Source organism: Dermacentor albipictus, chromosome 4 (assembly GCF_038994185.2).
Source record: "Dermacentor albipictus isolate Rhodes 1998 colony chromosome 4, USDA_Dalb.pri_finalv2, whole genome shotgun sequence".
NCBI lineage: Eukaryota > Metazoa > Arthropoda > Arachnida > Ixodida > Ixodidae > Dermacentor > Dermacentor albipictus.
The window spans coordinates 142,762,872-142,776,598 of NC_091824.1; the positions used below are offsets into that span (position 1 = coordinate 142,762,872).

The window sequence follows — 13,727 nt, forward strand, 5'->3', positions numbered from 1 at the left end:
GGCAATATGGCGGGGATTTTTTAAATATTCGTAAATTTGAGGAAGTCATTAATGTGGGGCTTGTAACGAGATTTGACTGTATATGTATATATCGATATAAATAAAGAAAATAAAGAACCAAACTGCTTTGCCACACCCTTTGTTGTGCACACCCTTGGTTGCACTCCTTTCCTGTCTCCCTTTCACCCTCTCTCCACCATTGAAGGAGTGAAAGGGAGACCAGAGAGGGGCAACTAGGACAGGCTGTCCAGGGTATGCAGCACAAAAGTGGCAGTCGCATTTTTCCTTTTCCTTTCCCTAGAATTTGCATTCAGTTTGTTTTCTTTCCCACCCAAACACCCATTAGCCCGATTTAGTTATTATGGCCAATAATGTGGCATGCGAAGATTGTAGTAAGCAGTTTATTTTACCCCAGAACACACACCAATGTTCAGAGCGAGGTAGCTGCTCGTTGTTACATTCGAGTATTGTTAAAGCCTGCAATGCTATAAGTGGGTTCAACTGTGCTTCTTTCTTAATAAAATGTTTGAATGTTTGTCCCCTCTGCTTTGCTCCTAAAACTAGGTTATAACAATTATCAGCTATAATAATGCGATTTTCTTGGCATTTGAATGACATGTGACATGACATGTTATAAGTGGGTTCGTATAAGCGGATTTGTAAAATGGGCATTTTACCTTGTTGTATAGAAGTTTTGAATACATTCAAATTGGAGTTTTTATGCAAATAAGCACAGTTGCCAATGAATTTTTCTTACTCGGAAGGAAGTGCAAAATGTTCCTAATTACTGGGTAACCAGGAAAAAAATTTTTAATGAAAAAAAAATGCCCATTTTGTTTAATTTGACATTCGGTGACCAAAGATACGGTTCCGTGCCATGTCGATGATATCTTCACATTGGCGTTACATAGCAAAGGCTGCGAGAAGTTTGGGTCCGCTCCCCCTTACCACGGGTATTTATTTATTTATTTATTTATTTATTTATTTATTTATTTATTTATTTATTTATTATTGTATCCTGAGGGCCCAAGAGTATTACACAGGTTGGTGGGGGTGCGTAGTTCACAGACATGAAATCAATACATAAGGCAGGGTACACACAAAGAAATGGATTGTAGCAGGAACGTATACAAACTATTAACCCTGTGAAGGTCGATTTTTTTCGCCATATGCGACCGCCCAGGGTTGATGTTTTTAATTGCAGAATCCAATTCTTCTTAGGGACTTATTTCGAAAAATATTTACCGTAATTTTTTTAGGGAGACCGTAAAGAGAGAAAAAAATATGTTGAGTTGTTATATACAGTCGCCGACCGATTTTCCGGACTCCAAAAATTCGGACATGCCCGATTATTCGGTCAGCTTCGCGGCACCGCCATTCTCCCCATAGACCATAATGTATAACAACTGCCGAAAGTTCGGACACCTCGCAACCTCTCGTCTGATTTTTCGGACACTCTTTGACCCAACTCGGTCGAGAGCACCATGCACCGACTCAACCCGGTACATGGTTCGACTGGCTGAACGCCATTTTTGTTTTGAACGTAGCTTCCTTGGTGCCCCACGAAGTGGCGCTACTGGAAATTCCCGCTCATCATCATCGTTTCTGCCTAGTTCGATAGAGTGGCTCTGCAGCAGTTCCGGTTTCAGCTTAGAAAGCCATGTCAAGACAATCCAGCAGCTGTTTGTTTCTTCGCGCGCGACGCTGCGAGCAGGCCGCGTTTTTTCGTTTGTGTGACTGGTGTCGGCGCGGTGGTGTTTGCTTTGCGTGCTGTGTCGAGGTTTCGGTGATTAACGCGGCATACGGAAACATCGCGTCAAGTCTCCAATGGCGCCGACAGTGCCCGCGCAGACTGCGCTGCGGAATGCCGGCAAGCGGGTGCCGGGAGGCCTAAAAGATTTGTCGCCTTCCGATGTGCTCCCTACCGACGCGGAAAATGTTCTGCCGAGACTTGCGCAGTGGTTGCATTGCGATTCCGGACACCGTCTCATTGACAGTTTCACAGGTGCCGACACTGCTGTACTGACATGCGCAGAACTCGACGACGGCTATATCATTCGTCAGGTTTCTGCTGCACCGCCGGACGATGACCGAGTCGGAAGTTGACGCACCATGTGCTACGCTGCCGTCGCCTGCGGAGCGTGTACAAGCAGTGACTGTGCTTTCAGCCGCCTATAGTGACCGTACGACCCTCTCCGAGATTCAGGCTTGTCTGATTGCGCGTAAACGGAACAGCGTGCAACGGCGCATTCACGATTTCTTCAAGCCTACTGCCGAGCCCGAATAAGTGCGTGGAAATAAAGGATTTCATTTTTTTCCCTTAATCTGCTTTTTCGGACACCTGTTTATTCGGACATTTCCGCAGTCCCCGTGAGGTCCGAATAAACGGTCGGCGACTGTATGTACTCTTCATTCACGAATAACAACAGTGAAAAAGGAAATAAACATATAAGAATTAAAAATTTGGTGCATTGTTGCACACATAGTTCAAGGCTTTGAAGTGCGCACGCAAGAATATTTCGCAAGACTCAAATGTTTCTGCTTTTACACTAATATGTACATCCATAGCGTAATAGAACTGCGCAGGTGCGCACACTCAAGAAAACTGTGTGGTTGTATGCCCATCAAAAAAGCAAAACGTGCGACAAACTTCCGCTAATCTTCATCTTATCGCCAACCAGGAATAATTAGTTTTTGCAAGTGCCCCCCAAAAAAGAAAAAGCAACGGAAATGCATAGCAGCATGCACAGCGGCATCCTTCCTATGCGCACCCCTGGGAGCACTAAACAAGCGAGAGACAGGCGGTCGCCCTTTGAGCGATTAGTAACACGATAACCATCAGTTTGGGAAGTGCAAGAAGCCGAAACCACGCGCGGAATAAAGCCCAAACCACCGCTCGCCCGCACGCCAATGTGATGCGCGGGAGCAAACTAGCTCTAAAACAAACCATGCAATGAAAACCGAGAGAAGGAGGCGCACGAAAGAAATTCCATGTATTCCCACATAGTAGCCGAACACGACAGAAAAGAAAAAGGGAGAAAATTGGTGTGCTACTTAAACGCACAGACGGCGCCGTAAATATTTGCATCGTCCATTTTTGGACTTGTTCGCAGCGCCATATATTTACGTCATTGGCCCTTAAAGGTTTAAAAAGACAAAATGCTCTAAGTAAAAAAGAAAGCATAATACCGAATCAGCTAGCTAGGCTGAACATTCATGTCAATAATGAATACTTTAAGTAGGTATGCATGTAAAAGAATGAGACATGTGCAGATAAGCGTCCACCCTCCAAGAAGACTCTTTAATTTGCGTGTGAACTCGTCATGCTTGGTGATGGAGGCGATATCTCCATATACCGTATACACTCAACTAAGGGCCGCGCTCATATAAGGCCCGCACCCCCCAACATGGCAGTTAAAATTTTGAAAAAAGAAGAAAAAAGCTCGCCAGCAAACAGCAGGGTTGTCGCGTCTCGCGAACGGCGCATTTCGTGGGAGCTGCCAGATGGCAATATCTGTCCTGCAACTTCGTCCCGCGGCGCTACCTGTGAGCTTCAGGCACGCGGCACTATCTGGGAGATCTTGTCACTTTTTCTCGCCGGCACCATTGATCCTTTGTGCCACCGTTCATTTTGACGACTGTCTATAGCACAACCACTTGCAATAGAAAAGAGAAAAACGCTTAAACATTTACGATGCTGCATTCAAACTTCAAGTTGTCGCATACGCCGAATGGAATGGAAAACGCGCAACCGGCTGGAATTGCCACGTCGACGACAAGTGCATGCGTCACTGGGGCGACCAAAAGGAAGAGCTGGCCACAACAAACAAGACTGGGAAAACCTTCCACGGCAAGCCTTGCAAATTTCCAACACTCAAGAAGGAGCTCATGAAATACCTCACGGACATCAGGAAAGATGGCTATGCATTGTCAACCGAAATGCTCCGCGTCAAGGCCCTTGCAATCGCACGCCACATGAACATTTCATCTACGAATTTCAAAGCAAGCGAGGGATGGCTTCGGAGATTTAAGAAGCGACAACAACTCAGCATCCGCCGCCGGACAACACTCTGCCAAAGACTTCCACGCGAGCCCGAGCAGCGATGCCGATGAAGACATCTAGAGAGGATGTCTGCAGCTAGACGCCAGATATCCCATCGTAAGGTATATATGGCACGATTAAACAGGTTTTTCCATACGTGGATCAAAAATTGAACAAAAATTTCACACTTCCGTGGAAGGGCCGCACACCATAAACAGTAGTTTATTCCATTGATTAACAGCAAGGACAAGATGTGAATGTAAAAACAGGTTAGTTCTGCCAAAGAAAGGTTTTATAGTGAATAGATGGTCAAGACACAAAACACACAATGGGCAGGTTTGATAAGAGATTATAATTGAGAGCAGCTATGGTAAACATTGTGAAAAAGAGACAAAAGTGATAGCAGTCTGTGTGATTCCACAGAAGACAATTTCAGGGACATCTTTATTTCACTTATGTTGCATGTTCGATGGTAATCTTTTTCCTATGAAATGGGCACTCTTGTTCTGAAGTGATAAAAGTTTATTTGCCGTATTTACTCACATAATGATCGCACTTTTCTGTGAAAAAAAGTCACACAAATTCAGGGGTGCGATCATTATGCGGATTAAAGTTCCTGCGAAAAGAAATGTTTTTTCATCCCATGTTTGCTGCGGGATGACAACTGGTCAACAAATAGGCGGCTGCCGTTGTATGTAGTGCGGGACACCAAAACAAATATGGTGGCCAGCGGAGCAAGCCGAACGCGTTCTTCTATTTTTTCTTCTCGTGAGTACATTGCATGCACTGAAACAGTTTCTTCCGTATCAGCAATGAATAATATTGTTAATATCGGCAAATTTGCGGCAATAACGTAGCCATGTCCACTTTGAGGGGACAGAGACAGATGGGCGCGCTTAGCTGCCAGTGACATAGAAGCACATGGCCCGGCATGCTGCGGAAACTGTGGCATCTGTCTTCACTACTATCCTAATACGTACGGCACGTTTCCACTAAGCGTGGGCAAATATCTTACCTGTGTTACAAGCATCGGCGTATGAATAGGGTACACTTCTAACGTATCAGTGTAAACGTGGCTACTATCGTTTCCGCTCGCGATTTGTTGCGTGCCCATGAGTGCAGATGAGAAGACTCGAAAGGCGCCTTTTTTTGTTGACCACAACCTTTACAAAGCCTACACATAATAAATACAACTTTGGTTGTAGCTCTTTTTCTCATGGAAGTTTGGAAAGCGATGAAAGTAATGAAATTGGGCTTCTACTTAAGAATGTTTGGTACGTACAGACCGCTTGGTTTGTCTTGATCAGTCATTCGCGTAGCATTCGACAGATGGTAAGCACGATCATTATTAGCTAGACTTGGCACACGACATATCGCTGCAGCAAGTTCGGGGTGCGATCATTACATGGGAAATTAAAAAAATCAAATTTTGACAAAATTCAGGGGTGCAATCATTACGCGAGTGCAATCATTATGCAAGTAAATATGGCACTAGGTACGCCTGATAAGGATTACAGGTTTGTGAAGTGTAATACAGTTTTGAGCGGACCAATGTGTTGTAAACTAAAAGTTTTGTATTAGAATTGGCAAAATGCGCCACCGTTCCCTGCTGCAGACTGTGATTGTATATGTTTTCCGGCTGCTACATCCCATGCGAACAAGAAAAGGCGCGAGGCGCGTGCGATCGAGAACCGTATATAGCTGCCCATCTCATGTAAAAACGAAGGTGTGCAGTTTCTTATTCCTGTACCCGCAAATCTCTGCCCGGGTAATCGCATGCTGTATTCACAGCTATTGCCACAAAGCCTATTGCGATAAGCACCTTCACCTATCTGCTTTACAGCACGAGGTTCGTAGTGCCATTGGTAGCGTACTGCACACTTTTAGTAGGCAATACCGTATTTACTCGCATAATGATCGCACTCGCGTAATGATCCCACCCCTAAATTTTGTCGTCAAAATTCATTTTTTTTAATTTCCCGTGCAATGATCGCACCCCGAACTTGCCGCAGCGATATGTCGTGTGCTAAGTCTAGCTAATATAGATCGTGCTTACCATCTGTCGAATGCTACGCGAACGACTCTTCAAGACAAGCCAAGCGGCCTGTACGCACCAAACATTCTTAAGTAGATGCCTCATTTCATTACTTTCATCACTTTCAGCCCTTCCATGACAAAAAGAGGTACAACCAAACTTGCCTTTATTATGGGTTGGCTTTATAATGGTTGATGTCAACAAAAACAATAAAGGCGCATTTCGATTCTTTTCATCTGCACTCGTGAGCACACAACAAATCGCGCGCGGCAATGATAGTCGCCACGTTTACTCCGATACGTTAAAAGTGTACCCTATTCATGCGCCGACGCTTGTAACACAGCTAAGATATTCGCCCACCCTTGGCAGAAACGTGTCGTATTAGGATAGTAGTGAAGACAGATGCCGCAGTTTCCGCAGCACGTCGGCCATGCATTTTTATGTCACTGGCAGCTAAGCGCGCCCACCTGTTTCTGTCCCCTCAAAGTGGACATGGGTACGTTATTGCCGCAAACTTGCCGATATTAACAATATTATTCATCACTGATACGGAAGAAACTGTTTCAATGCACGTAATGTACTCACGAGAAGAAAAAAAAAATCGCGTTCGGCGCGTTCGGCTTTCTCCGCCGGCCGCCATTTTTGTTTTGGTGTCCCGCACCCGCAATCCCGCAGCAAACGCGGGACGAAAAAAAAAAAAATTTTTTTTTCGCGGGAAATTTAACCCCGCGTAATGATCGCACCCCTGAATTTGCGTCAATTTTTCTGACAAAAAAAGTGCGATCATTATGCGAGTAAATACGGTAATCGAAATGCACCGCTTTGCTGTTCCCTGCTCCAGGTGGTGAAATGTGGGCATAACATTTCGCTTCGGCGGCATCCGGCATCGCCCACCAGCTTTGACCTTGTTCTCATTTCGCTTATAGCCTTGAATTTCCATCTCCCACATTCCCCGTGTTTACCCTTTTGTAAGGTAACCTATGTAAGCATTCTTCTTAACATGTCCCAAATTATTTTTAATGAGTAAACAGCAATACCTTGTGGTCTTAGGCTATACAACTTCTTTTTGTTAGGCACGGCTTTAGCAAGTTTTCAGTGTGAGAAGGAGCAATAGTAAATGTAACACAAAACAAACACAAATAAGCAAAAGAATACAAAGCAAACAGCAAGAGAACAACAACCCATGAGATGATGTGACCCCAGAACCTGAGTGAGAGCTTATGCAATTTTTCAAATTTTGTGTTTCAGTAACCATCATACCGGGAAGGGTGTTTGACAGGTGAATGGCACATCAAAGTGCCAACAAGTTGAAGGCGTCTGTGCTGTCATTGATCCACTTCATGTTGAGGTTATTATGTGATCTACTATATACACTTGCACTGCATTTGAGATGAAAGGTGACATCTAAAGGCTGACTACAACAAAATTATACCACAGTTAAATTTATTGCTAATAATCGTGGCAAAGTCATAGGGCTGGTTTTGGGTCGAGCGGTTTTTAAGATTAGCAGCATTTCTTAAGTCCTTCAGTAGATGACAGACCCACACGTCAGTGTGTGGGTGCAAGATGTACATAACTTGAATGACAATAACTGAGCGAGTTGCTCCCTTGCTAAGGTAGCACTTGTTACCTGTGTATAGTGTGGAGTTGCTATGCCCTCCTTTCCCCAGCCTACCAGTCTCTTGGCGTTCGTTGCTGTCCCCAGAAGCCAAGTGAGCGCCCAGGTCGTCCGAGGTGCTGAGGCACTTGCGCATGGTGTCCTTGCACTGGGATCCAGAGCTGGACTTCTTGCGATCCCGGCTGCACCATTTCCAGTCGGGGTGTGCCTTGAAGTGTGCCTCTTTCACCTGTACACATGGCAATCAAGAGCATGGTCATATGAGTAATGCTGTAGCTCACAAAACAGTATAAGGCCCCATATGCAGTTTGGTAGAGCGACAGCTCCCGCTCCTGTGCCACAAGAAAGTTACAATTCAGTGCAGCTGAATTGTAAAAGTACTGAAAGTTGGGTGAGTTGGTAGCTACTATTCATTATGAAACTGCAGCGTGCGCACAACAAATGAGACATAAGGGAAAGGTAACACACAAGTGCTGGCTCTCGACTCAGTTTTTATACACACACATACACGCGCGCACACACACAGACACACGCACACGCACGCACCCAAAGAGCATCGGCAATGGCTTGACAAAGATAACCACTCACACTTAGGCAACCAGTGAAAAAGCTGTCATTGTGAACCTGTCCTTTGTGATACTGCACTATGATTTCGTTTGCTAATAAAAACTAACACGCAAAATAACCGAGGCCTTTCATATAAAAAAAAAGTGTGCCGATATGTGCGTAAGTGAGACATCTATAGTACTGACAAGAAATTCACCTTTTTGAGCACCACATGATTTTCTTCAGTGTATGTAGAAGCGCTGTTTTTTATATTTTCATTGTACTTTGATTCTGAATGTTCCTGCACATGCTCACTTTAGTTAGCCTGAGTATATATATATATATATATATATATATATATATATATATATATATATATACGTAACTTCCTTTTCAAAAATAAATAGAGCTGCGAGTCAGTGCTTGTGTGTTACGTTCGCCTTGTGTCTCGTTTGTAGTGTGTGCACTGTAGTTTCCTAATGATCAGTGCAGCTGGACACAGACACTGAAATGACATTTGTAAGCAAGTTGAGCAACCCTTCAGTTTATGTTTAACAGTGTGAAAGGGCATTTGAGAAGAATAAATGTAAAATGCACTGTCGATGAGGAAAATGGAAGCATGAATTAAACACATGTTTACAGTGCAAACAAGAGGTTATACAATTAGATTAGGACGATGCTAACTCATGCTGAATATACCGTTTCTTCTCAAACCGTTAGAGCTATGCATCTTTGGGCATATTCAGTCCTTCAGAAGGAGACTGTCTGCAAATTTTAGGTTATGATGGCTCCTCTTCTGCCTAGGAATAGTTCAAGTGCATGGCTTGACAAAGAAAGCTTTGGTATCTGCAGTAGGAGACTGCCCCCAGTCTTAGCAACCACTTTTCTCTCCAGCTGTAGCATGAACACTAGCATGCAGGAAATAAACAAGCATAGTGCCACATGTCCTTTATTTACAAAGCCTTTCCATGTCCTTGCTGGATTATACATGCTGTTAGTGAAATCCATGCTGCTACTAGTGTCATGATGCACTCATGGTATCAGGCTAATAATACCATCACGAGTGTTGCAGATAGCATGATGAGCTCCTTGCTATAGGGTGTAATTGAAAGCATGCAGCACATTCCTGCATCATCACAAGGGCTGTGAGTTTATCCAGAAAGATGCGGACTTCCAGCAGTGTCATTCGATCCAACAACTGTGCTGTCAGTACAATTGCTATAGATGCAAGTAGTAACTTCCCTTTTGCAAGCACGAAATCGCCCAACATAAAGTTTCCATGCTTGTTGCTCTTAGCCAGAGTCTGACCCCACTGGCCTATCCCAATATGCGATGAAAGAAAAGCAAGCACATAACTCACTTTGAAGGCAAGGTCGTGGTACTGCTGCTTCTCAGATGGGTTTAGTGCATACCACCATTCACCCAAAATCTTGCTGACGGTGCGGTTGTCCTGGTTGGGATGTCGCTTGTGCACCAGTGCTCGATGACGCTTGCTGAAGATCATGAATGCATTCATTGGCCGCCTGATGTGTTCTTTCTCCTTGACCTGCATTAAGCGCCATTTGGCAAGGGAAGGGTGTGCACCTGGTGTCTGTAGTGATGTGTGCCTTAGGCCGCTGCCAGCGAGGCAAACAAGTTACAATTGACTCTAGTCAAGTGAAACTCCTAAAGACTGTATATTTTTGTTTGAAATATAGAGTCCGAGTTACCTGAAGTTGAGACAAATGAGGTCCAAAGCAAAGTTATGAGATACACAAAACAATATACAAGAGCAAACAATTGGCCACTGCCTGTTTGCATTGTAGGAAAAGCTCCTCACACACGCGTGTTTGCATACAAGAGCCCCAAAGCACAGCTCGTTTGGCAGCATCTGGCTGCAATTAAAGAAACCCGACTGCAAGCCATTAACCCTTTAAGGGTCAATGCCGTATACCTTGGTGCCATCTATATGTTTGATAATTTTTCAACTCTTTATTGCCCAGCAAGTGCTGCCACCCTTTGTGGGTACAAGTAATTCTTTATATGCTCCGTAGTCTCTTGCTTTTCATTGCATGGCTTCTTTGCGATGACATTTCAGCGACCGCACGCGCATCGACGCGTCGAAGGGCACGCAGCAGTTAGTTTTGGGTTCACCTCACAGGCTGTTTTCATTCGTTTCGCTCCTAAAAACTGATGTCCATGTTGTTTCTAATCTCTCAAAGGGTCACCGCTGGATGCTCACCCGTCTGTTTCTCACAGGGGAGCGATTGCCTCTGTTCAAAGGCAGGTGCTGGTATATACAAATGATGATGGCACTATGTACAAACAATGTTGTCATGTTCGTGTTTTTTTTTTCTCATGACATCGGCTCACGAAAACTGATTGACCCTTGTTGGCGACGGAATGGAGGGTTACTGCAAGTTTCTGACATATTTTGGTTTTCTGACAGGTGCACAGCCATCGAGTCTTCTTGCATGTGCTCACATACACAGTTCGATTATGTGCACATGCAGAGCAGCCCGCACACGTGCGCCAGTTTCTGTGCTGAAAGCGAATCGAGCGGCGATTCCTCCAATGTGGCCTACCACCCAAGTGCCAAATCAGAATATATATATTTCAGTGTATGTGATTCTTTATCGTTATTAAAAGTATTTATGGAAGCCCATCTGTATTCATGAACAAACAGTGCATGTTTACCTAGGAAATTATTTTTTTTTGCCAAATTATGGCCACTATAAAAAAAATTGCAGCATAATTTTTTTCAAGCTAGGTCAGTCTGAATATTTTAAATCTGCTGCAATAAAAAGAAAATTTGACCCTGCGAGTCAATTTTTGCAGAAAAAATCAACCCTCAATGGGTTCAACTATTAGAACTGGGATATCACTGACAGACAAGATGGTATCAATGTGATGCCCAACAGTTGCTCATGGCTGCTACTGCAAACACCCCATCCATAACAAATATTGCCGGACCACATGTGTTGTTTTCAAATTTGCAGCTTTTAGGTATTTCAACCAAACACAGTTTCATTAAACATTTCCACAAAAGAGTGGTTAACTAAAGTTTGGTGTTTTCTGAAATACTGCAGTTTTTCCCATAGCCATGACTACATTATGATCAAACGCGATCAGGATCAAAATTCTAAATTACGGTTGTCTTCCTTTCTCTGCTTGAAATAAGGAGCCAATCACAATACAGAATTTCAATCCTGATCGGGCTCCATCTCGATCCAGTGCCCCATCTAGCTGAGTATAAGAGTAAGCTCTCTCCTGCAACAAGTCACATAGCCATACCTTGCGTGGGCTCTTTGGGTCATCTTTTGGGAGCGCACCTAGCGACTGTGTTCTCCGCTTGGCAGATGGCACAACGATTGCTGTAGGTGAATCTGTGCTGTCGAACACGTCGTCATCGCCTTCCTCCTGGTCGTTTACTGTGGACAAGTTGGTATGGTGCAATCAAAGAGAAAACATTTGCAGTGGTCCGTGTCCACATCTCCTGTATGACAGTTCAGTTTGGCAAGCACGTAAATATAATTTTCCCTTAATACTGTGCTAACTGATACATTTTTTTCTTTACTGCCAAAGTAAAATTACAGTTCTGTCTTCTAAAGTCTCAATGCCATTTCTTAATAACTCAGTACCTCATAGAAGTAGCCACAATAAATTAAACCAAACTAACAGTAAAAATACAATGAACGCATCAAGTGCATAAAGTTAGAAGAGTAAACATACTGCCACAACATCAGCACAACACTAGTATTTAACTCCTCCACACTCCCGCAAGCTAGTCATCTTTGGCATTACCTTTCCTGATGTCATAGCTTGCAAGAGTGACTATGAAAAATCATGACACCTATCAATCACGCATTCTTATAATGACTTCACATGATTATATTTCTTAGCGGTTCATTTATTCTTTGGGGTCTTCCTATAGTGTTTTTTTTAATCCCTTATTGTTGCACTTAATGTAATATAGTTATATGCTAGCTGCAAAACCTTCTTAATAGCAAAATATGTTATGCTTGTTTTTTTATTTTTATAAATTTTTAAGACACCTTTTTGCTTTGTTTTTACAGCTCTGTTGTGTTTTATAGTTTGATAAATGTATGCTTGAAACCTACACTTTTTAATTTTTTTTCTTGTGTTTATTGTAAAAAGGTTTTCTGCTTGACCACTGACATATTGTGTGCATTACTTGCCTATCATTACTTGTCTCCCATCCCCAATTTGTAGTGCTGCATACAGGTGGCATGGATGCTACAAAACTCAAGGCTTATATACAAATCATGTTTTACAACACAGCTTAAACAGATACTAAAACAATGCCATGTTTCACTTGCTTGCTTAAGAAAACTTGCATCGAGGTGCCCTACACAATTATTCATGTTGTTATGCCCACATTTTTCCAAAAGCTTCCGCTCGTATGTCCCATACACCTGTCAATAACAAAAGCCAAGAGAGAATGAGGCGCTGGTGGTATTTAGTATTAAAGTAGGCACTAGGAGAGCCACTTGATGCCTACTGCTTGGTTTAGTTTCATAATGTTGTTGTAGCTACCTAATATCACCAAAAATGGAAGTGGACAAGGAGATGCCTGCAAGCAAGGTAACTAAAGAAGGGCTCTTTCCTTGAGTGAAATTTCTCTTGAGTGCACACAGGAGCTTGGCATTAGAGGCAGAGCTGAGGTGCCATTTAGGGTCTGGATTATACAGCACAGTATAAGGAGGAGACCAGGGACCGTATTCTGTAACAGATCGCTTTGGAATTGGTTTGCTCTCAAGAACGCCATAGGCCGGCGCTTTATTGTCGTCATCTCTGGTGGGCGCTACTGCAAATTTCGTTGTAATCAAACAGGTTGTCAATCATTTCGAAAGCGCACCCGTCGTCTTCTATGAGCAGAACGGCAGAGAAGTGGTTTGCTCAAGGGTCGCACATGGTTGTGAGCATAATCTAAAGGGTCGCTAAGGCAACTGTGGCCATCTGCTAGTTTCGCACTTGCCAGCACAACGAGACAGTGACACCAATGGCTATTCTTTTGGTGCTTTGCTGGCAATCGTTGCCGAAAGACAACAACGCAAGGAGAGGCATTGGTGTGATGCGTTCAACATGAGCGCAGGAGAGTTCTGAAGACATTTTAGGCTCTTCAAAGACACAGTAGCCCCGTTTACATGAATGCGACAGTGGCGCATCGCATTTCCAAGCGCATTTGGGAAAGGTGATGCGGCGCCGTTTACATGTAGCGCCTTAACTGTCGCAAAAACGTAGCGCCACATGGTGTCGTATAAGTGAAGTGCAACCGACTTCCGGTGCAACTGGTTTCCGGTTGTGGGCCGAGTGCACGTTGGTGGTTGAGTGCCGAGAAATAGCTTTAGTTTAGCGTACGCAACTTATAGCGTACGCTATACGCTATAGTGTAGCGGACGCGAAGCAGCGCACGTTTTTTGCAGCTTTAGCTGGCCAGCGAGATCTTTGGATCTCGGAGGCCATTAGTCGTGTTGCGGCTATTT

At 43.8% G+C, this 13,727-nt stretch overlaps 1 protein-coding gene across 6 annotated transcripts in view; it reads right to left on the bottom strand.

The window, feature by feature from the left end:
• cic (Putative transcription factor capicua) overlaps positions 1-13,727 on the bottom strand; it is a 116,277-nt gene that overhangs the window by 76,617 nt on the left and 25,933 nt on the right. For all 6 annotated transcript variants that reach the window (XM_065448479.2, XM_065448481.2, XM_065448484.1 and 3 more), the window contains exons 4-6: positions 11,515-11,651; positions 9,602-9,787; positions 7,753-7,924 (exon numbers count right to left, since the gene is read on the bottom strand). In XM_065448479.2, the coding sequence (XP_065304551.1) occupies positions 7,753-7,924; positions 9,602-9,787; positions 11,515-11,651 (495 nt within the window). The remainder of the gene's footprint in view (positions 1-7,752; positions 7,925-9,601; positions 9,788-11,514; positions 11,652-13,727) is intronic.